Below are 24,619 nucleotides of genomic sequence, written 5' to 3'. Positions count from 1 at the left end.
CATCAACAATTCATCGACAGACATCCTCAACAAAAAATATAGAAAAACAAACGAAGGGACGTGTGTTCGTTTAAAACAATGAATGCACTGAATAATTCAGACTTCGTTTTAAATGAAATTGATTAATATACCATATTACATATAGCTTGGCGAAATTTATTGGAATTGGGAATTTATTGCGATCCTATGGAAAATAAATATCGCTAGACATTCAAAAATTCATGACAATAAAATTCAAGCTGCATAAATATATTCCAGAGTTCAAAAGTGCATCTAACAATGAGTGAAGAAAAATCAAGAAAATTGACGAATAAATAATTACTTCTCCTTAGTAATTTTGTAAAAATTCAGTCAAACAAATTTTATTTAGAATATTAGTAGTAGAATATATTGTACCCTACATTACACTATTATGAAACTACAGTAATATTGATCAATTTCGTCTTTCCTAAAGATCATTAACTTTATTTCTAAATGTCAAATTAAAGAAATTGTTTAATCAGAGTGTTGCTCTCAATTATAAAAAGAATATTTGTCTTATTCTTGAAGCAGATCAGCTTTGTTCCTAAACGACAAGTTAAAGGGACTATTTTAACCAGAATGTGCTCATAATTATTAAGAAGATGAAATTGTTTATCCTTAACTTTTTTCAATTTTGTATATTCCGTGCAATGGAATATCGTAAATTGTAAAATATATAAGATGTAAAGTAAAATTTAGAGAATGAAATTCATTCAGGATTTATCGATCAAGAGTGTCACTTGCTATGTTTCTTTTTATCGAATTAATCATCGTTTGCAGATTAATTGCTTTACTTCCAGCAACAAAACTGAATGTAGCAACGCAGTGGCTTTGGTTAAACGGGAATGCGAGGACATTTTGAAAATGACACGCGAAACTACAGAGAAACAGTTTCACGAACTACTCGAGCTGTACAACAAAACTAAAGAGAAGGTATACTATAAGCTTTATTAAAATTTGTATTCCAATGGTCGCGAATATAACGGAAGTACCTTACACAAAGTCACTCGACATTACCATTTCAAACTACATTTACTATAATATCTGCAGAAAAATGTTAGGTACCTGTTAATACAATAATACGAACAAAATGAACAATGCATGATACAAATTAGGATGCAAAATATGAACATTTAAAATCTAATCTCGTAATACATTAAATTTCATGATATAAAATGACTCTAAGAACATCAAAAATATATCCAGGATGCAAAAGAAATTGCTATTACAATGTAGGCTATATATAAAATTAACATTAACCGTTTAACCGTTTAATTCATTAAACTCACAAAGTATATTGAATAAATTGCTACTTTTTCTTATGTTTAAAATTACTGTACTGCAAATGCTTCGTCAAATTACTTAATTAAATATATGTTTGATGCGTGTTTTTGTTTTGATAGTATATGGAAGAAAACCGTTATTAACAATAATATAACAGTACGCTATACTTTACATACGACATAAATATAAATGATAAATAACTCATTGTGTATATTATACTGTATTTTCATTCAAAGAACAAAGAAGAACGCCCTTAATATCTCTGTTTCTATATTGCCTCATTATTCTCGATGGAGATAAAACTTCTTCGTCGCAAGATCTCTAAAGTTTAAACTTTCATCTTGTATTACGACAAACAGATGGAAGAACAAAGAATATTCGAATTTCCTTTGGTAGCTCGGACAGTGGTTCAAAAAGTTTCAGATGCAATAGCGATGCTACATGCATCGTAAACCAACATCAAAGCGCTTTTTTTAATTGATATGCATTCACTCTGACGTTGTAGCCAGCCTTTTTTACAGACACTGGATTGAAAAAAGTCCGTCCTTTGAAACTTCGCCTTTCTGACACGCGAAATCGAACTTGTTACCTTTCCGTTGCCTTTTGAATATTCAACGTCCGAGCAATCCCAAACGGTCCCAGATGTACGGCCCTCTACGTTCCCAAACCGCGAATTTTATTCTTGTTTCCTTCCCATAAATGGTCGCCACTCTATTGTTAAATCCAGTGAAAATCCATTTCTGTTCCACAGAATGACTGGTCCTTTTGGACAAATTCTATCGATGTATTCTACGAGTAAAAGATATAAAAAAGAAATACTTCACGTCAACGTCGACGAACAACGACATTGTTTTAGTGATACAGCACTATATTATGCATCCAAAATATTCATTATGATATGAAAATGCGAAAATGTATGTAGAAGTTTGTAGATACTTCGATAAAAAAATCTATATTTGCATTTCACAGACAAATTTGCTTTTGTCAAGCAACTTGTACAAGTGTCTTTAATGAGAACATTCGTACGAGGAAGAGAATTCTGTTGGCAAGAATTTCGAGCCACTATAGAATGAGTTTTCTTTGTAATCGAGTGGATATCAGTCATACGTCTTTTGCAGTTTCTGGAGGGTGTATGACACGCCTACCTTTATTCCTCGTAGAGAAAAGGGAAAACAAGAAGGGATCACGTAGTTGTAGTTATCAAGTATTAATTGATGGTCTTTAAAACTGTTTCTGAATGAATAATTCAAACATTTCAAAATGTTGCAACTCTCTCTAGAAACAGTATTTAAGAATAAGAATCATTTGTAACAATAAGGATCAATTACTTTATACAATTTTTTCTCTTGATTACATAATAAATTTAATTTTTTATTAATTCAAAGTATTAAAATTTTCTCCAGAAACAGTTTCTTTATTTTTGCTGTATACAAGTAAACAATTTTTTACATTCTATACAATTCGTCCTCTTAATTTTGAACTTGGTCAAATTTTCTCCATCACATAGTAAATTGAATTTTACCCCGATTAATTTAATATTATATTAATTACTACGTTTACACCAATTCTCAAAACAAGTATTTGATCGATACTACCAAATCGTTGCACAAAGTTCTCTATTAATAAAAAAATAATTAATAAATGCCACCACTATAAATCTCCATTCCACACAACGTTTCGTATCAGGGGAAAATATTTCTTTTAGTCCGTTAATCCAGCAAACATTGCTCACCACACTATTCAATTAAGTTCGCGTTATGTTTCATGCAGATCGATAGGTTTCTTTCTCGCGTAACAGCTAGCGCTGTGTTTCACGAGCGCGTGATTAATAGTAAAAGTGTCGCACTAATCCCCGAACTTTTCCCCTCAGCTATTCTCTTTTCCTCGTATCGATCTCTCTTTTTGTTCTTTCCGTGACGCGTTGCTCGCGGCAATTTTCTACCACGGGACGCCATGAACTGAACGCGGCACGTATAAAACGAAGTTAACGCCAAAGTTTTACGACCGGCCGCATTAACGAGTCCCAGATCTGCCACGGACACATCCACTGGACGTAGTATCACCATCATTTTAGATGAGATGCAAACCCTGTATCGAGGGAGGAACGTGGGGTTGAGATGTAGAGGCTCTTAAAACGTTAATTGTTTACTGCTTAGCTTCACCAAGCCATAAAGGCGTTCAGTTGAGAGAAAACAATGCGTACTGCAGTAGATATTGCTACTAACTCGACACCACATACCACATTGCAAGGAAGCTATTCCAGTTGTTTAACGGGGTAAATTACTGTTTCAGCACATTATCTTGACGCTTTAAATGACTAACGCGTGTTTCAATGTAATATTTATTTATGATTTTCACGTGTAGCAAGATGTCTGGTGGAAATGTAATTTATCGGGTGACCAGTGTAATTTAGGAATTTTCCATTAAAAATGTAGATTTTCCACGAATTTTTAAAACCTCCATTGATGAAATAGATTATTAAATAAAATATCTTCAGATTGTCTAACAAGAGAATTTACTTTGTTGACGATGATAGCAAATTTAATTTTCCTCGGAATTTCTTCTATCCTGATATCATCCTCTTCAGAATTAATTAATTATACATTCTCTGCTTGCACTATAATTTGCATTAGAGTATAAACACCATGATTCCAATTAATTTGCAATTTGCATCATAGTATAAACGCGATGTCTATAATTAAATAATCCTGAAGAAGATCCGATGTGGGGACGAGGCCTCAAATAAATACTAAATATATTCAGGAAAGAATAATATCTGAATAATTACTTCCATAGGTAATTACTTATTATTTGAAGTTTCAAATAATAGAAGAAATAATTTAAAAAAAAAATCTAATAAATAAATAATTCTTTACTTATTTAATGGTTACCCAACAGTTGTTTTCATCTTTTAAGCAATTTACCTGCTTACTGACATTGCTTCATTACAATTAAAAGAATAATTCATACAAAACACCAACTGACCTCAAGATATAATGTACATTATCAAGCTTTGTACAAATCACAGAAATAAATACATCACAGGAGTAACATATTATTCATTGATACAATCGTTTGAACGATAACTGTACAATGCGTAAGATTTCTGAACAACTTCTGGTACGACTATATTAAATGGTACTATGACGTTGCTATTCGACTATAATTGCAACTCGAAGTACGACTCGTAGTAGAATAAATCTTCGTGTCTATGGCCGCTATAAGTCTCGTGTCGTTTTAAAATATTGTTTGTAGGAGCCATAGCCATAACAGTTTATTCTACGATGAATCGTATTGTCGATGTCTCGAAACGTATTTATTTTCCAGTTTAATTTTCTGGAAAGGTATCATGAAACGTGTTGGTATCTTGTAAGTACTTATAAGACTCTAAAATCGATAGAAATGTTTAAAAAAAAAAATTTAAAAAGAGATATAGAATATACTAAAAGAACACATAGAATATTCTTAGCGATTACTGAAACATTTAAATTTAAATATTTAAACATTTTCTCTAAACTTTTACTATAACGAATTCAAAGGAATCCTACAATACATTAAAATACCATAAATAATAACAAATATAAATTATTCAAAACTTGTTCGACCTGATATCATATTTAAAATGAATTAAAGTTATAAAAATTAATATTCACAAGTACAGAGTGTCATCACCTATATAATGTTCCTTCACATTTTTATAGTGTTTATGTTGAAATTATTAGGTTGTCCCGAAAGTTTCTTTCGCGAGTTGCACTCAAGTATTTTACGTGGTCGTGTTTATATAAATAGACAATATAATTTCATATATATTCATGTTGTAATAGTAATGGAGCAAAATGAATCGTGCACAATTCAGTAATGAAACTTTTGGGACAACCTAATACTAACAATTTAAATACCCAAGAATAAAATTCAATTGTTTTAATAGGCAACTCGATTAGAGGAAGAGATAGAAGCGTATCAAATCTCTCAGCGTAAGCACGAAAACCGAAGTTTCGAGCTGGCAAATCTACTTGAAACTTTAAAACGTTTTGACGTAGATGTCGACGCGCTCTGTCAACTCGTGGCAGAAGGTAAGTATTACCCACCACTGTGAAGATTCCTTCACATAAGTCTTATGTTTCTACTTGGAGTAGCTCTGAAGAACTTGACCGAACCAGGAAACTTATTCGAGAATGGCATGAAGAATCTGAGGCAGCTCACTTGGATCGCGAAAGACAAAAAGGATGAATCGGAACTTACATTATTAAGGGAACAAAATTCCGTTCTGAAAGAAGTGGTAAAGAATCTTAAAAGGAAGGTTAGCGTATTTGACTTTTGTTTAAAAGAGAAATTCTAGGCAAAGGTATTTACTATTGGTTATATCCAAAAAAGTTGAATTGTTACTTGGTACAAAATAGTTATAATATGGATCCTCTGTGTATTCTTATTAAAGTCGTTCCTACCATTTATATTTATAGTCCTTTTCAATTTAACAAATTGTTTAAGCATCATACAAAAAAGAAATTGCATATCGCGAGAAATGTTACATAAAATCATTTTTGAGAGTACACTTTATTTTAAATTCAAAATACAAGGTTTTCTACAAAGGGCTCTCTAAATTTTAATTCCAAAACAAAACTCTGAAGTTCTTTCTGAAAAATCCTGTATGGAAAAAAGAGGATTTTAATGAAGTTATTTGAATTAATCTGAAATGTGATTGCAAATATCCTTATGTCTTAAATTATTTCATAAATATAAATGGTCAAAAGTTCTTGCATTTTTATGACTATTTTATATTTTTTATAATCACAGAAATTGAAACAAATGAATATATTACAAAACCTATGAATAACCTGTTCAATGTATCAGTGCTTGCTCAGAGTTTGTAATTAATCGTATAATTTTCCTCGTATATTGTACACGGAAATAGTTGGCCCTACAAATAAAAAAAAAAAATGTTGAACGAAATTCAAAGTATTTCACTCGCATGGGTTCAATGTTCAAACTTTCACGTTAATTACTACGTAATTATTACCTCAGATATTGGATCTCACGTGTTAGGGAAAAAACCGTTTTTCGATATTCCGTCCCATTTTCTAATATTCTATTAAACATCTTTTTTTATTGCTATTGCATACAGTAAAAATACGTTCAAAAACGTTTTGTCAATATTCAGGAGGAATATATTTAGAGCACCATGAGAAGACGTTACACATAACAATTGTATGGAATTGGTTTTATTGCATATTGTAATTAAAAACGACAGTATAACACGATCAATTTTAAGATATGAACGGAATCATAGATGTGAAGGTTTATGAATACATTTGTGGCGTTATTATTGAAAATACGAGCCACGAAATTATATTATCAAAGAATTACGCCTCCTACTAGCGTGCACTAAAATCCCTCTTAACGTATAAATTTTACGACGCACCACTTACTGGATGCATAGTCGTAAATAGACAAGTCCACCCCGCCAAAAAACGCAATAACGTTATAGTTTTATCGAAATTGATATTGCGCACGCGGTCGGTTATGTTTACAGTTACCTACAGTATTTATTTACTTTCTTCCCTAGAACAGGATTTTGAAAACTTTACTTGCTCTATGCACGTTTGATAAAAGAGTAAGAACTAAATTAATATCTCTGAAAAGTTAGTAATATACATTGTTTAAGCAAATAAGAAAAATATTATAGTTTGTTAGACAAATGGTAAAATATTTTTGTTTGATATTTTACATACTAAGGGATTTATTTAAAAAAACGACAAAGATATTTGTTAAAGAAGATGTTATTTAATTTATATATGAGAAGAAACATTGAGATTGACAGACAGAAGAACGAACAAAAATACTGAAAACATATTCTTTAATATCGATTGAATAAACTCAAAGATATTGATAATTTTTGGAAAAATCCAATCATAGATATACCTTTATAAATACCCATATAGATTTAATAATAATATCATTACAAATTGTTCTATAACATTTATCAAAATGTTTCAGGCGCAGCAACGACTGCGCAGCGAAATTCTCGAGCGGGAGAAAAAAGAACGGAATGGTTTCGCTTCTCGAGAAACAAAAACTATTAATGACGATTTACTGGAAAACTGTGTTCCGACTCTTAATAACTCGATCGACACCGTAACACAGGAAAATCATAACAATGTCATCGAAAAACAGGATGCATGTAACGACGACGAAACAATTCAAATTGTCACACGCGCGAAGAATAATCGAAGGAAGGAATTCGATAGCGAGGACAAGATAATCGATAAATGTGGAAGGGTAATATGTATCGAATCGCACTCTAACGGACTATTCTATGAGGAGTACATCTTCAAATTGTCGGTTAATCGTGAAATCAAACTTAAATATCCAGTTTTATTAAATAATAACGAAACAGTGGTGAAAATGGAATTTGTGGACGACGAGGCCGAATACGAGGGAGCACCACTGGACAGGATCCTGATATTTTTCAAAAATATACATGTATCGGTGAACGTTAAACAAACTGGCGTACCCTGTGGAACTCAAACGACGAGAATGAAAACTTCAAGTAACGTGGCACAAACGACATTAACTGGAATAAATTCATTTTCTCGTTTAAACGTTGGAGTTGGGGTGAGTAAACAAATTTTTGACGTTTTCTTTTGTTTTCCTCGTTTGAAAACTCATCTATTCGCGAAGAACAGACTAATAGAATGTTCGATTGACTTTCATGAGGCATCGAAAATTTATTCTTCAAAGATCAATTCAAATGGCGAAACTTTCTTCTCGTCTTTTGCTTGAAAACTTTGCTTATTATTATTATTAATTAAAAATTTCGATTATCAATCGTGGTCACTTCTGAACTACAGTAGAGATGGGCCAATTTGAATCGAATTACATATAACGGATAAAATCAATGAATAAACGGTTATTTATCTTAAACTTGATATTTGTAATTATTATCAAAATAAATATTTTACCTACCTCTGGGACAGTAATATTGCAAAAACTCCAGTACCATTTTTAAAATAAAAATAAAAAAACTTGAGTAGAAATTAAATTTATTCTTGCAAGGCTGTTTATTAATAGTTCATAAATATGATTTTTTCTTGCAATTTATCATTATGTTTCTGAACAGAAAAGTAGTTTATAAATGTAGCAATGTAAATGTAAAGTAAAAATCCAATCTACAACTTCTTTTAACTGGTTGAGGCCTTGTGGTAAAGATGGACAAAATGCTTACTAGACACAAATTTTGAATAACAAATAAAAAATAAATACCTTTTGGTCTGTTATTTGTTACAAACAAATTATGTCATAAATAGATAAAAGCTTATCCGAATAATTGTATTTGTATAAATGTTGCAAATGAATTGCTATAGTTTCTATTCGTTGTTTGTTATTCGAATTAAATTTTGCCCACCTCTGGCCCGTAAGGCTCACGCCTTAACTTGTCCCTGCTTGTGACTATTGAAACAAATACATTGGCTCTGCTAAACACAATTCTTTATATACTTGTATTTTGTACAGTGCCATTGCAAAACGTACATTGATTTCACCAGAATGGTCGGTACAAAATGTAGACTTTGATTTGTTGAATCAAACAGATGCTTAATAGCGAAAAACGTGCGATAGAGAGAAGTCTATCTAATTTGGAAGATATTGTCAAGACTCTAAAATGCAATGCATTAGATCAAGCTCGAGCCATGATTAGTAAGAAATCACAGTTCCTTGAAAATGGTGAATTCCTTGAATGTATAAGGTTACTGAGTCGATAACTGTGCATTGCAATGTCTACCATTTTCTGAAGTGCATGAATATATATGTATAATATTACAATATTTGTAACACATAACAGTATCGAACTAGATTTGTCGTTATAATCGTAATAATACTCTTGCTATTTACTTGTACATAAAAAAATACCGCTAGGAGCAATTGGTATAGACGACCATGTATTTAAAAAGACATTAGTCATTATTGTTTATCATTAAAAATGTTATCAGATGAATCTTATAGGATAGCTATACACGCAGAGATGTACATTATTTACGTATATATATATAGGTGTACATAGTCATATATTTGATCGTATTTAAAATCTTAATAATTATCACACTATTCTGAGTAAGAATTGAACATTTTTTTGTTTTTGTCAAATATAGAGGTGCAAACTACTATTATCTTCTCATACATCAGTAAATTTTCTTCTAAACAATCTTAAAACACACTTATTTCGTTAAATTGAAGTGCGTTCTCATTATAGATGTGTGAGTGGAAAATTTATTAAAAATGTGAAATGCAATGCGTGGAAAAATACATATATGTGTAAACTTTAAAAGGTAAATCCTTCAGTTCATCCGTCATATAATCCTTTAGATCGAGGTATATAGAATTAGTGTACAATTCGTCTACTTTCGATTCTGCATTCTGTATCCAAGTTTTAATTACAAAGAGATAAAAAGACGAATAATTATTCTACGTTTCTCTTTAAGTAACAATCAAAGTTTGATTTGTAATAAACTATCTCTTAGAATTACACTTACTTCTTTTGGCAAATAAAATAAATAGTTTCAGCATGCTCTATATATCTTAATTATTTATGCGTTGATTCTCAAATCTTAGAAAGACAATATCAGAAACAGGCAAAGGCTTAGATTCAATCTTTGTGTAAAATACTTTTAAAAAACACGATGTTTAAAAAGGTCCAGGAAAAGGCGATATTACGTTAAAATACGATAAAAGGTTGGAGGAATGTTATTACATACTAATACATATGCTTTCGTAACCCTGCTCTTTCCCATTCTTTTTCTGCCATCTTCTTTGTTTCTTCGCTAATATCCTACCTTTGTTATAAAAAAGATTCAAAACTGATTGCTAGATACTTATTTATACCTATGCTATCCTCCTCTCATCACTTACTTTTGAGTATACAATAAATTGTTTCTAGAAAAGGAAAGAATTTTTTCGGCAGCACTGAATTTATCTTTTCTGTTTCTTATGTCTGTTTGAGAATGTTCGATTATAGTCGATGTGGTGGGCCTGGCACTAGGAGTTTGCATTCCTAGTAATACTTTGAACGACACGTTGTCCCCACCAGGCTTCAAGATTGAATGGCTCAAAATCTGTAAGTGTAACAGAAATATTAATAATCTTCAATTAGAATATGTTCTAAGACAGAACAAATAATACAACAGTGATTTACCTTTCAACTGTGGATTTGGTTCTCGTTCTTGATAATATGTGACAGATGCACCATTCCTATAATTTGAAGAATTACTGTGTGGTTGATTGTGACACATATCCAGCTCTCTAGATACTGTATTCCAGGCTGTAACAATGATAGCTTAATATAAAACATGTTCCACTTGAAGAAATTTAATTTCTACAGATTAAAAACTGCTAACTTGTACTCACAATCACAAATGTATTTAATTAGATCAAAGTGTTGAGCTAATGTTTCAGGTTGATGTCGTGGTGGAATCGAGGATGGTCTCTTTCCATTCATCGCCGTCATTTGTGATCTACCGCTACAAATAAAACATACAAATAAAATCACTAAAATATGTGTATACATATTCAAACTGCAATTAATATTTAATATGTTTACCATATTAAAAGCGACGACAGTTAACTAATGTAACATAACATAGTTCGTTGGATCTATTTTAAGATTTAACGATCTTTTATGACAATTAAAATAACCATAATTACGAGATACATATTCAACGATAAATTAAGTACGTTGACATTTCGCGTAATTAGTTAAATATTAATCTTGAAAGGTTAATGGATGTGTATAGCATTCGAACGCGAGATTCAAAACAAAAATATTTATTATAATTTGTTGACATATGTTAACATAATTCTTAGAATCCCTGCAGCAGAAGAGAATGGACGCCATTTGATCAAAACCGTAACTAAATCATAACCTTTCTTTTTACAGATTAACGTTACATTTAACGTACATAACAAAATAATAAATTATAAGTGCGTTGGAACAAAACTGTAACTAGAAGAAAGTCCACATATTTATACTAATTAATTAATAAATTAATCAATTAGTTCGTACTACCCAAGGGTCTCTATGCGTTTGGTTAGAAGCCACGTATATTATATATAGAATACGTGATTGACGTATATTACAGGAACATTTTTATTTGACGAAAGCAAGAAAACGCAACATTGCAAAATTACTGTTGGATGCGTGAAGCGTGTGGTACGATTAGAAAATGCGTCAAGTGTCAAGAAAAATGCGAAATAATTAATACTATAGAGCCTACTTTCGAAGAGAAAACGGTGAAAAAGATGGCGGTTCCTGCATGACAGTTAAAGCGCTGCTTTTTGGTTCCCGCCTGTTCCTTCCTCCATCCATTGAATACTGTTGCTTCTGTAATTCTCACGGCAACGGAACGACTGGCAACGTGCCAAAAGTAAACACGAGATTTCGTAGGGGGAGAACAATTTCACGCACGACGAAGATCAGAAAGGAACGGATTGAACGCACAGACGCGGGAATGTAGAGTGCAACTTTCATGATAAATACCTCATTTTCACCGTTCTTCGTTGAACCACTTCGCCACCGGTCCACCGTCGAGACTGCAGCTTCGCGATGCAATTTTGTACTATATTTATACGAAGAGGCGCGCAAGTGTACCGTGGGAAATAAAAGCCGCGAACCTGTGACAAGACAGAGCGTTTGTTTCTCACAACAGCTGCAGGAAGCTTTTCCCAAGAAGAACTGTCAACAATAATGACTTGAACATAAGGCTCGGACGGTAATGTTGGAAAACAATGACGACAGTTCCGTAGGTATTCGTTTCGATATCTTGTTGAAGAGTTTCGACGCATGGTGGCGTATCTTCACCGTTCTTGCGGTAGTCACCGGGCACATAGCCACCATTTTGTGTTAAGTAAGGGAGCGTAATTCAAAATGCCACAGAAGCATTGAACGAAGTATGAGCTGTTTATAGTGAATGTAGTGTATATGAAAGAACTCTGTGGAAGTGGTTTGCGAGGTTTAAAGTGACTCCACTACTGATGATGATCATACAAGTTACTAATCAAAAATACCCATGCTAGACAACACGCGAAGTGGCAGAAATATTAAAAATATCAAAAACCACCATCTACAAGCTTGTTTATGTAAACCATTATTCAGAACTACTAAATATGTTACACCTCCTCGCCCCTCTTTTTCCCATATTCACCAGACAATGCAAACGAGGCATTTAGGATAATAAAGGTTTATTGGCATGAATTTATTCGTATTTATAAATATATAATTCCTCCTTGAAGCTTTCTTTGTAAACGATTAGATTAGATGAATATTCAGTACTATACATATGGTGAATTTTAAATCACTATCACTATTTTTAAAGGTAGATTATAATACGAAAACATTGATTCTTCACGAGTAGTTCAGTTTATGAAAATCAAATTTTCATTGAATGATACGTCTTCCTTTGGTTGATAAATTAGGTACTTGATGGACCAAATGATACCCCTAAATCTTACTCATTTAGAAAAAACTCCCCGGCGCACAGTGGAGCGACGCTGTATAAATGTTGGACATTAAGGCAAAAAATAAACATACAAATTTTAAAACCATAATACATTTTAATGTATGTTTAAACCTGTGACAATTATGTTTCATAGTATTATTACGTTTTGCTTCACTATTTACCTCATGACATCTGAAATTAGTTACATTGATCTATTTATCTTTTCTGTAATTTACATTGTAATTCTTGTATTATATGACTTTACCAAAAGAATGTGTGCAATATCTATTGTTGGGATTGTGATAATTCTAAAATGATCAGAAAGATGATTTAAATGTACAACAGAACTTTGTTACATTTGATTATAGAGGTTATAAATGTTTCTTAAATTTTGACAAAGAAGCAACTAAAAGCAAAAACTACGTGAACGGCTACAGCCTACATACTTCCTAAAAACAAATGGTGCAAAGTTTTGTCTGGGCGAATTTAGGCGATTTTTATAATTGAATAAAACATTTATAACGTCTACAATCAAATATAACAAAGTTCTGTTGTACATTTAAATCATCTTTCTGTTTATTTTAGAATTATTACAATCCCAACATTAGATATTGCACACATTCTTTTGGTAAAGTCATATAATACAAGAATTACAATGTAAATTAAAGAAAAGATAAATAGATCAACGTAACTAATTTCAGATATCATGAGGTAAATAATGAAGCAAAACGTAATAATACTATGAAACATAATCGTCAAAGATTTAAAGATTCATTAAAATGTATTTAGGTTTTAAAATTTGTATGTTTATTTTTTGCCTCAATGTCCAACATTTATATAGTGTCGTCCCACTGTACGGCGTCATCTACAATGCGTACTTTCAGGAACTCTTTGTTGGTTCAGGAACTAGTACATCTTCTCGAGTAACAACAATCACTTTGGATAGTTTATCTGACAATTATTACAAAATTTCTACGTATATTCTCAGTAACTAAAAATATCTAAGCTGCATCCATTTCCATAGTTTTGCGTTAAAATTGATGGGAGTTCGCTAATTTTAGCAATGTAGGAGTAAATTGAACTAGGAATGTTTCGGCAAGGTGTTAGAGTACATGAATTGAAACTAAGAATATTTTCGAAGTTACAACTACCGTAGTGTAACTTCCTAAGATTTTCCAAGTCCCATCTATTCTCATACCCTACTCCACTATTATACCTATTCTAACGGGGGATTAGCACACAATACTTTGACGATTAGTATTTGTTTCCTTGTATCATAGTTTAGGGAATTATTAGGTATCATTAGATTTGATTCTGAATTACTTTCTTCTAACTTTTTCTTTGCAAATATTTTGCTCGATTAAACAGAATAATTTATTCGAAATCGTTAGTTTTCGAAGTTATTATTCAGTATCGTTTAAAGAGTACTATTTTTTACAAATAAGAATTATAATCAAGTAAAAGAGAATATAACGTCAACAAGTCTGTCTGATTTACCAATAAATTATTTTATATTAATTTATACATTATTAAGTATTAATGAATCTGTATGTATAAATTTGGATGGAAATGTGTAATCACTAATCAGGTAAAGGATGATTACATGTTTGTTTAATAATTAACTCGAGGTAATTTTTCAGATAGTAAAATTAGGTCGATCGATTAAAATTTATCGATTAAAAAGAGGAATAAAATTTTAACAAAATTACACGGTTCGAGAGAAGTCCGCTTTCGTGTGTCATTCATTTAAAAGATGCATCCATTGATAATGAAAATGACCCCTATTTGCGGTGCAGATATAATCGAGAAGTCACGAAAATGCTGACTTCTAGAATAATACGAGCAGCTAATGATACGTCGCATTGGAAACATTGGAAATTTAAAATTTCATCTAAAATTATATGCGTGTAATTTGTTACATTACCACTGTAAGGTCGTGCAATACAGAATGTTCTAGTAGTATAAAAAAACAGGTCACCATAATATTTTTACTATTTCGTCTAGTTTTTTGATAATAGAAGTCTATGAAATGCACATTGATAATATTTATCTTGAAATGAATAATTGTTGAGTTACTCGTAAAAGCTGATAAAGTGAAAGATTTATTCGGTACATTTAAGTACAAAGTTAGGAAAAAGGCAATAAATAGGGTAACGATAACGAACAACAGAAAACATGTAAAGTACACCTTCCAGGCATCTAGATGTATACGCATAAGAAAGTTTTGAGCCACGTCAACCTAGTATCTTGGGCAGCTTTAGCTGACCTTAAATAGCCTAGAATAAGCGTCGATTTAGGGTGAGAACTGTGTAAGGTAATAAGTACAATTTGCTTACAAACAACTTTGAAATAGAAGTTTCTGTAAGTATCGTGCTACTGCATTCTGTGAGCTGCAAAGTTTTGATCGAGAATAATTAATTAGCTTCAGAAGAATATATTTATATCTATGTGGGGAGTATCCATTCATAAAACACATAAAAATAGGATACATAATGTAAAGTATATTCAGAGGTACGATTTTTGCAACTTTAATTCAGAAATCAGTATTCGCTCAAAATTGAGTGGATATATGCTAATTTGAGTTAATTGCAAAATACAAATTTTGAAGAGAAAATTTTGAACGTTATTTATTTTAATTTCCATATGACTTTCGAACCATATTTTGGCAATTCTTTTCAAGGACAGTACTAAAATAATGACAATAATATAGAACGTAAGAAAATATTCGCAAACAATAATATAGAAAAATGAATGAAAAACGGAAGGGAATAATGTAAACAAGGAGAACTGTATTTAAGATGTACGGAGAACGTTGTATTTATTAAAACAAAGGAAATGAAAAGCACAGAAAAAGAAAAAGAAATGAAGAGGTAAAAGAGGAAAAATGAAAAGTATAATAGAAAAACACAAGGGACTTACCATTTCATTATAATTGAAAGAAGAGTCGAGAATCTTCGTGGTGAGAGTAAAAGAATAAAATAAAAATTTAATTTGCACAGCTTTCGTGTTGGGAGTGTGAAAATATGACGCTCTTCAGTTCTTTTGCTTTATTTTTTTATTTACAACAGTAAGCCTCCCAGGTCACCAAAATATAGGTCGGACGAGGAATAATAAATCTTGTGTACAAACCAAACTGAGATCTTTCGGTCGTGGATTCTATTTTTAGCAAATGCCTCGCAAAACGCGATTAGCTCTTAAAGCATTTATCTAAAATGCTCGAGACGTCCGTTATCTCAGTCATTATTCGTTAAATTATTCGATTGCGTGCGGAGTTTTATTTGACAGTGCTATAACGTGGCTCTGATATATCCATATATCTCTGACACCATCGCCGCGACTTCAGTCGGTACATTTCACTTTCAGTTAACCGCAACCCTGCTGATATATTTCTGCAACCCCTGACGCTCAACACGATTCCGAAGGGTTGCTGTCAACCATCGTGATTGCATCGTGGGAGATAGGAAAACTATGCAGGGTAGAGAAACTATGCAGGCCACGTCTTAGACGATACCATGCAGATAGGCTCGATAATTGTTGGGATATTGTTATCATTCAGCCAAGATTATTCGCGAACATTCATGGCGAATTCATGGTTCAACGAATATACGGGATTTTCCAACGGGCTAGGTTTTAGTTTTTTAATTATAAAATATCCCTATGAGCATAATCGTGATGGATGCTCAAACATGATTTTTTTATGTTTAATCAAAGAACAAAATTCTCATATCTCATTTAGAAAACTCTTTGCAAATATCACATCATTTTATATACATATACATACATTGTATATACATAAACATAGTCATGCTAGTTCAAAGTGCAAAGAGTTTATCAGAGCTTATCATATTCAATAGTTTTGGTAAAAAATTATTTACAATCTATAAATGAACAGTAGACAAGTTCTCGTTCTATAAATTATCTATCGAAATTCTCAATTTTTATATTTTAAAAGGTCGAAAGGTTTATAATTGGTTTGTTTTCGAGAGTACAAGTTTTTCGTCCTTATCTATTCGTATATTCATTCGTTTACTAGTTATTGAAATCAGTTTGTGCAAGGTAGTTGCTATTCTTCAGTTAAAAATGAACATAAAAAATTAATTATGTATTTCAAAGAAGGATGGCGTTTTCGTAGATAATTAGCATTACTTGTCGTGAATAGTATTATTCGAACAAAAAACCACCCTGATAAATGAAGAAATTGCAAAGGTCTGAGTTCGTTACAATCATATAAATTCTATCGGTGGAGAATTTTAATGCTTTCATATCGAACTTTATTTCCAACTTTCTTGCCTTTTTCGCGACGGTAAAAGCGAAATAAAGGAATCCAGTTGTACAGCGATAAAAGCTTAATTTCCTCGGTGTTACACACTTTTCAAAATATAACTCTGTCGCCCTAGGAAGAAGGAAATTATACTTTTCGAGTTGTTAATTAGTTTAAATTAAAAGTTTCTTTTTGTTATAGCCCCTATTAATTGAAGAACTATGTATCGTTTCTTAATTACTCGGGATTTCTGTTTCTTTCCAATATCGCATCGAAGTTTCCTTCCCTTGTATGTCTAGAAGTATAGTGGGTTCTTCGAATTACTTCCTGAAAATCTACTGTTCTCGTGTGGAGTAAAAACTTCCCCAAGCCCTGCTTTAATCAGTACACGTCGATGAAGGAAAGTACTTGCCCAGCGAACCTGAAGAACGAATCTATAGTATAGATTCTATACCAAGATTTGATGAGGTCAAATACCTGGATTTGAATTGGTGAAAGGATAACCTAGGAAGGTCACCTTCAGCAAAATTGACAATAAATGAAAATAATGTACTAATTATTGGGTCACTAATATGAACCTTTAATTGAAAATAAAGTGTTGCTATATAAGATTGTTCAAAAATTGTACCACAGTTTGGAATAATAGACTATATTCGCAGGGATCTGTCAAGTCAATGAATATAAACATAATGCAAAAATTTAGATCGAAAGACTGAGGTACTACACTAAGTACTCTATACCATATCAACAACTACACAATTCACAAAGACCTCAGTACACACCATCTCCAAAAAATCCAACGATTTATCAAAACCTATGATGATCAGCAACATTTCAATATTTTCGTCAAGAAAAGATGCACTGGAAAAAATAAAGTGACAAATGTGATAATTACATCCTGTTGATTCGAAGTCTCAATTTTACCACGAAAACAAGATTACACCTGCCTCGTTATCCTCGCAAAATTGAACCTAAAGGTGCTGCGTAGAAACAACCCCTTTATCGAGACAGTTCAGATTGCCTCATCCTGTCGCAACCAACACGAAAGCCAGCCAATGAATCGAAGCGCTGTTGCGAACTATTAATTACGTTCAAAGAGAAGAAAAGCTAGATTCCGCGATCGAATCGGGGCTAAACTTAAATGAAACAGACGAACACTAGGCGTGTTATACGCCCTGTTGCGAGTTAATTCGAGTTCTTTCGATAGGAAACGCTTCATAGATTAAATCAGCTACCATTGTTGTCTCAATTATAGTGGTTGATCAAATTATTAAGTGTAGAACTTAATTTTCTACCTTTGCATTCATTCGTTTATAACTTTAGTTTAAGTAGAAATATTTACGTCACTTTGTTACATAAGTACGTACACTGTAATTACACATTTTTGAATTGTGAAAGATTTAGAATTGTGGTAATATATTGTTAAAAATATAGCAATATATTTTGTAACAATAAAGATATCATTTTAACTCTGCTTTCAATTCCATTCTAAACCAAAGTACAAATAAATGGTAATTTTTAAGTGGTCATAATAATTTGATCATCGAGTGTATTTCAGAATTTCGTACGTAACAATGGTATATCATGATACTTGATCAAACTGTATCGTGACTGCGTATTATTATTAAAATTCTGGCTTCGTTCATATCAAGTACAATTCGAAATATTTCTCTCACGAATTCGCGCTCTCAGTTGCGATAGAGAATGAATATTCTACGAACAAACGAGACTTCGTCAACACCGGCATTGGATATCCTCGCACCGAATATATGTACGTCCCTTGTTAATTCCGAGAGTCAGCAAACAAGTGCAGCTGGGTTCTTCTGTTTGAAAATGGATTCTAATTGAAAACACAAGCTCCGAGGACGATCCATACGTGAAATGGATCTGACGAATCTAATTCATAATTCTATCCAATATCAAATTCTAAATCTTTCTTCTTTATTCTCACGTGATGATAATTTGATAGATAACAACTGTACGATAATGTCTTCTTGGCAAATACGATTTCTAAACAAATCTCTAGTCTAAAGATGAAGACAGTAACGATTGTAGATTTTTCTTTTGCTCTTTGAAGTTGTCAGATGGTAGATTCAAACAGAGATTCGAAATTTTTTAAATAATTCAAGAGAGTTGTAAAATTTGAGAAAAGTAATTTCCAGTGTGGAGGTGTATGACAGATTATCTGGATTTCTCGCTTATTTTTAAACATTGATATTAATATTCCAGGTGATCAGTTTGATTTCTTGGAGGATAAAGTGTGGTGACGTTTTATTAGTTTCAAATGAAAGAGTAGAAGACATTTGTGGGCCAACAATCTTCTTCCACATGGAACCATATATTTTTTTTATTTACGTCTGCTTTTAGTTTTGACCCCTATGAAATCAATCAATTTCTGTCACAAACATTCTTTTTAATCTTCATAAATAAATGCGTTAGCCAAGGGACTCGATTCAAATGCCCCACCCTGTATCTGAAAAGCATACTTCAATAAAGGGAAATCAGATAGAGCTACAAAGTCTCGTAACAAAAATTGCTTTTCTTTATCTGATTCCACTTTATTAGAGTATCTTTCTGACATATGTTCTTCTTTTCGTTTTCATCCTCTTAGTAATTTACACATATTATGAAATACCAATATTTCGTAAAACAAATTATTCACGTAATTAAATGATTTAGGAATTTTTGATTAATTATATCGAGTTATTCAGTTCACTTGTGCTTTTTATTTACAATTTTTTATTATGTGAGCGTGCCATATTTTAATAATACATTCGACGAAGACTAAATAAATATATTCATTGTCTAGTGCGAAAATTAGTTAATTCATTGACATATAAGTCCACGTAATAAAAAATATTAACACAGTAATACAAATTTTAAAGAATGCGACTTGTCCACCTTCACTTTATACCCTTTTTAGGAATTAAATTAGCATTATTATAATTGATAAAATAAAGAAATATTTCTGTTAATTATAACCAAACGATGATTTCTTTTTTGAAATTTGAATAAAAATGCAACGGAGGATTCCATTACTGTTGCTTGGTATTGAATGTATCAGGATCAAACATGTCACGTTAAAATCGTACCTGGAATGTGATTCGGCTTTGAAATTACATTCCGTCTGGATCATAATATTACAGAGAGAAATATGACCACCTGCAAACGTAATGAAAATTTTATTCGATGGATTCTAAGAGGTCCACCTCATCTCTCGCAGTGGCCGTTTTTCTTCAGTGTAAGTGGTCAATAGACCTAGTTCGATAAATCGAAGTGGCCAGAAGGGGCACTTGTGCGGACATCCGGAATAGGAATGGCGGGAAAGGGTACGTCCCATGATCTCCGAAGACAATGATTCTAACAGGTTGAACAGCCATTGGCCAAATGTTATTGTGCAACAGTACAAGAGGCAGTTGACCTAAATGGACCGTAACTGACGCGCGCATGTGTGTCAATACAAAGACTGATTTCCGGCCGTTCGAAAATCGATTGCATCAATAAAATACCACGCGCGCTGTTTCGCGGAGTTAATGAAATCGAAGGATTCAAAACAAACAAAATTATGCCAAACTGTTGCCGAAATGGAGCAACACTCGAAGATAATACCAAATTCTCCGTAACACAGGATATCATCTTCATTAATGGAGTAAGGCATTCAGGATATCATCCTCAAATTCTTCTTGAATGAAGCTTAATAAAAGCAACATAACCACTTGTTAATACGTGTTCAAAAATATTATTTTATTTTGAATTTAATAGTACATTGTGTCTTTATTTTTAATAGTTAATTACGTTGCTTTAGGGTTATTTCATACCAACTCAGACACTTTTTGGAGTAACATTTCAGATTTTGACGAAATTTGTATATGTTGTAGTCTTTAGTGATATTTAAACGTATCTCAACGGATTTCGAAAAATTTTGAAAATTAACGATCTTACAGCTGTTCAAACTTTTGTACTACCTTTTTTTAAAAAAAATATAGCTATTGAACTAGGCAACGGATGAAGATGATCTTTTGCGTGCTTATAGTGAAGACATGGAAGTATCAAATAAAAATTATTTCAGAACAAAAAGAAGTTTTTTGAATCATGTTTTTTTAATTGTTTTAAACAATTATATATTACATTATATCTGTTCAAAAGATTAAATAAATAAAATTTTGAGAATAACTACATCTATTAACATTCAGGATAATAAAAAGTATTCCTGCATCTTCTACAGTCAACGAAACACCCTTCGTTACAAATTAAAGAACATACAGGCCATTATGTCAAGATTATTCAATTAGAGTGGGTGGTTAATTTCAGTCATCATTGTCACGTGTACCGGTGGATTATGTGCTATGGGAATTAACGCAAAGATTCGTGGTATTAGTGTCGTAACCAGCTGGTAATAAAGTGATTTGGTACCGCCTCATTATAGTGGAAGTTGCTTCAGAAATTCTATTAGTTCGGCAGAACTTCATCCGTTGAGAATAACTTTGTGAAACACTGCGAGCGTGTCAGAATGTTAGGCATTGTACCATCAAATTGTACACAATTGTTCCTATACAAATGAAATGCAGTATTATGATCCTTAATATGCAAATATATGAAAATATCGATCATTTTTATCAGAGGAATTTTTCATTGTATATTTATTTACAGTGTTTTTTCCAGATATTTTTTTCTTAAATATCAAATAAATTAATCGTTTACTCTAAATTCCAGAGTACGCATACTTACAATACATGTTCTTCAAATAATTCGTTTAATAATTTCCTTACTACATTTAATCTAGACTGGTTGAATTCCAGCAGAAAATTATTAAAATATTGTAAATTAAGAGTAATTAGAGGATAGTACCAGTATCTTCGCGTCAATTATCGGCCAAGTTATCCAATATCCAATTACTTTAACACTTTTGCTACCCAAAAACTTTTATTTTTGTTTTTTATTTGAAAATCCGCAAAGGCCTATCGCCGAACCTGACAGAATCGCAATTTACCAAATATTTTCCGATCACGGAATACAGATCGTTTTTTACGACAGAAATTTGCACGGTTTTTGTGAAATTGTTCGATACAATAAATTCGTAGCAGTTGATGATAGCGGTTTGCGGTCCCTTTTACCTCAAATAATTTATCGTGGATTGCCATCGTGGGTTACCTTCACTTGATCTGTTCAGTCACGTACGCCCAAAATCGATTGAACGTAGCTCGAAATGTTCATCGAGTTTTATTGACTTTTTGCACGGTTTGCTGAACATTGTCGCAAAATTGTCACGGATATAAAACCAATGACGTCATTGCGACAAATGATGGCAACGTTGTTTCAGAACTCGTATAAAATAGGACTTCTTGTTGGTATTTTAGGCAGAACTAAAGTTATACTGATTTGAAAAACCTCTGCGTTATGTAAGGTTTTCCATCGAGATTTTATTTTTGAAACTTATGGGTTTAGTATAATTTTAATTCTCTCTGAATTTCTAACAAGATTGAAATCTCTTGTAATTAATTCTCATGAATTGCCTATGTTTTTATTTATTTTTCGATATAGTTTTGAGTTTAGAACGTTTCAATTTTTGTACCTTTAGAAGATTACTTAAAAAATTGAAGATCACAGAGAAAAAAGTGAAGAGAGTGCACCTTTTAATAATTGAATGATATCGATGCTCCTATGGAGAAGTTTCCACAAGAAATATGATTTTTTTATAAACTATCCTGAATGATAAAGCAAAAAGTGGGTAAACATACACACGTCCACATACAGGGCGGGGAAAAAGTATGGAAACCCCTAGATATCTCGCGAGTTTTGTGCTAAGACAAAAGAAACGCAATACAAAGCAAAGCAATATTATTTAAATTCAACCAACAGGAGGTTTAAAATGATAAAGGTTAGATAATGCCTTTCGAATAGTTTAAGTCAAGACTCGGGTTTCACACTCTCGCGTTGTACCAACCCCATATTGTTTTGAATAATAACAAATTCACTGTATAAGGTGTACGAACTACCATTATATCTTAAAACGTTTTCCATGTACCAGAGCATCGGGTTACGGAATAACGGTATGACAGTATCGTAAAACAAATAGTTGCTTTCGACGTAGACGTAATTCGATTACTAACAGACTTCATCTTATTACGCCTGCTCGCTCTTGGCGAATTTGAATCAATTAAGTGGTCTCGGTATTCCAAGTAAACAGCGATGAGAAAAAAAATGTATACAGAGATTAATGAATGTTGGAACAACCGCTAAAAATAATTCTGCAAATTAATACGTACTTAATCAGAAGAGCACTTGAACCAGTTGCTTTAATATTTAAACATTTTCAAATGTCATATAATACTTAATATCCAGTTGACTAAAAATTATATAAACTGTTAATAACCATTTGATGAATGAAATTGGTAGTCGATGATTAGATGTCTCAAGTGGAAGTCCTTTGATTCAATACTTACAGGATGTACAGACTTGTACTAAAATTTTTGGTTTTTACACGACTTCTACGACGAACATACTTTAATTTCTGAGAAGTTAATTAATTCCTAGAACTTCTATCCAACACCCTCGACTATAGTTTCTGAGTATTTGCATCAATTGACAGCAGTCCTACGTAATCTAGGTTGATATGGACGTACAACTGACTTGTGGTTACGGTATAGGAAATTAGTTACAGAATGGATTAATATACTGTCCTACATTATTATGCATACAGTAACATATTGATAGATATTGACATCTACGACATACAAGTATGTATTTGTCTTGTCATATTCGAAACAACTGTCAGAGCTTACGTAGTTGAAACAAGCATAGTTATTGATGAGTGTTAATTTAGGTCCACTTTGGTTTAACAATTTTAATTATAATAGTCATACATGCAGTCGATAGTAACCAAGTAACAACAGTAGAAAGTATTCTGTATTAATTTGCAGAATAATTTATTTGTTTAGTACATGTTTCGATCTCCAATTTAGATCCACTTTAGAACGAAAATATCAATTGTAAACGTATACAATCAGCGTAAGAAGTATTCGTACAGCAATCCGTTTAAAATATTCCTGTACGAATACTTTTTACACTGACTGTATATAATTCAAATAGTCAAAATAAGTGAAAAGTGTTATAAAAATTGACACCGATTATTTATTTTACTTCTTTAACAATTCTTCGTTGGTTTACCATCATCTGTACTTTATAAATCACATTTTGGTGACCTAAATTAAAAGCCGTTACGTTTATTATGCTTGTTTGTCCTGCTTCTGTGTAGTATTTACAAAACATATGTACGAAATGTTTTCGATCATGCGAAAATAACCTCTTTAGATACGAATGTAACAAGTGCAAAAGTGAAGTGATTTATATCGCGTTCACCGAAATTGAAAAGTATAACTACGCGGGAGCTAGTTCGCTAAATAAAATAAAAAGGAACGTCGAATTTTGTCATTGTTACGCACGCATACGCGTGGAATACATATTTTCATAAAATCAAACAAAGGTGTACACATTGTGGCAACAGGCGTGCGAACATCGATTTCCGATACACAATATTCGATACATGTTCTACTCCTGCATCTTCTTGATC

The 24,619-nt window shown here is 32.2% G+C and overlaps 2 protein-coding genes across 4 annotated transcripts in view; one reads left to right on the top strand and one right to left on the bottom strand.

Moving 5' to 3' along the window:
• Positions 1-10,203, top strand: part of LOC128894519 (golgin subfamily B member 1-like) — a 34,341-nt gene extending 24,138 nt beyond the window's left edge. The window contains exons 3-6 of the mRNA XM_054156302.1: positions 822-954; positions 5,234-5,378; positions 5,442-5,611; positions 7,300-10,203. Of these exons, the coding sequence (XP_054012277.1) occupies positions 822-954; positions 5,234-5,378; positions 5,442-5,611; positions 7,300-8,085 (1,234 nt within the window). The 3' untranslated portion in view covers positions 8,086-10,203. The remainder of the gene's footprint in view (positions 1-821; positions 955-5,233; positions 5,379-5,441; positions 5,612-7,299) is intronic.
• On the bottom strand, positions 10,196-12,234 carry LOC128894522 (MAPK regulated corepressor interacting protein 2-like). 3 transcript variants are annotated; one of them, XM_054156308.1, is made up of 5 exons: positions 11,831-12,234; positions 11,568-11,700; positions 10,702-10,814; positions 10,490-10,615; positions 10,196-10,409 (listed from the first exon to the last, which is right to left on the bottom strand). In XM_054156308.1, the coding sequence occupies exons 2-5, from the start codon at positions 11,657-11,659 to the stop codon at positions 10,333-10,335; spliced, it is 408 nt and encodes a 135-aa protein (XP_054012283.1). In that variant the 5' UTR covers positions 11,660-11,700; positions 11,831-12,234; the 3' UTR covers positions 10,196-10,332. The 3 variants fall into 3 exon arrangements, with proteins under 3 accessions (XP_054012283.1, XP_054012282.1, XP_054012285.1); XM_054156307.1 differs by lacking the exon at positions 11,568-11,700 and having other exon boundaries at positions 11,831-12,050; XM_054156310.1 differs by lacking the exons at positions 11,568-11,700; positions 11,831-12,234 and adding an exon at positions 10,895-11,181.
• Positions 12,235-24,619: the final 12,385 nt, after the last annotated feature.

Source organism: Hylaeus anthracinus, unplaced genomic scaffold (assembly GCF_026225885.1).
Source record: "Hylaeus anthracinus isolate JK02 unplaced genomic scaffold, UHH_iyHylAnth1.0_haploid 4, whole genome shotgun sequence".
NCBI lineage: Eukaryota > Metazoa > Arthropoda > Insecta > Hymenoptera > Colletidae > Hylaeus > Hylaeus anthracinus.
The sequence above is the reverse complement of the archived record's forward strand: the minus strand, read 5'-3'. Positions and strand labels throughout refer to the sequence as shown.

Coding starts and splice junctions, on each gene's coding strand:
- LOC128894522 (XM_054156308.1), bottom strand. CDS start 11,659: ATGGATGGAGGAAGGAACAGGCGGGAACCAAAAAGCAGCGCTTTAACT. Junction 10,815..11,567: donor TCACCGTTTTCTCTTCGAAA/GTAGGCTCTATA, acceptor TTTTATTTGTAG/CGGTAGATCACAAATGACGG. Junction 10,410..10,489: donor ACCAAATCCACAGTTGAAAG/GTAAATCACTGT, acceptor TTACACTTACAG/ATTTTGAGCCATTCAATCTT.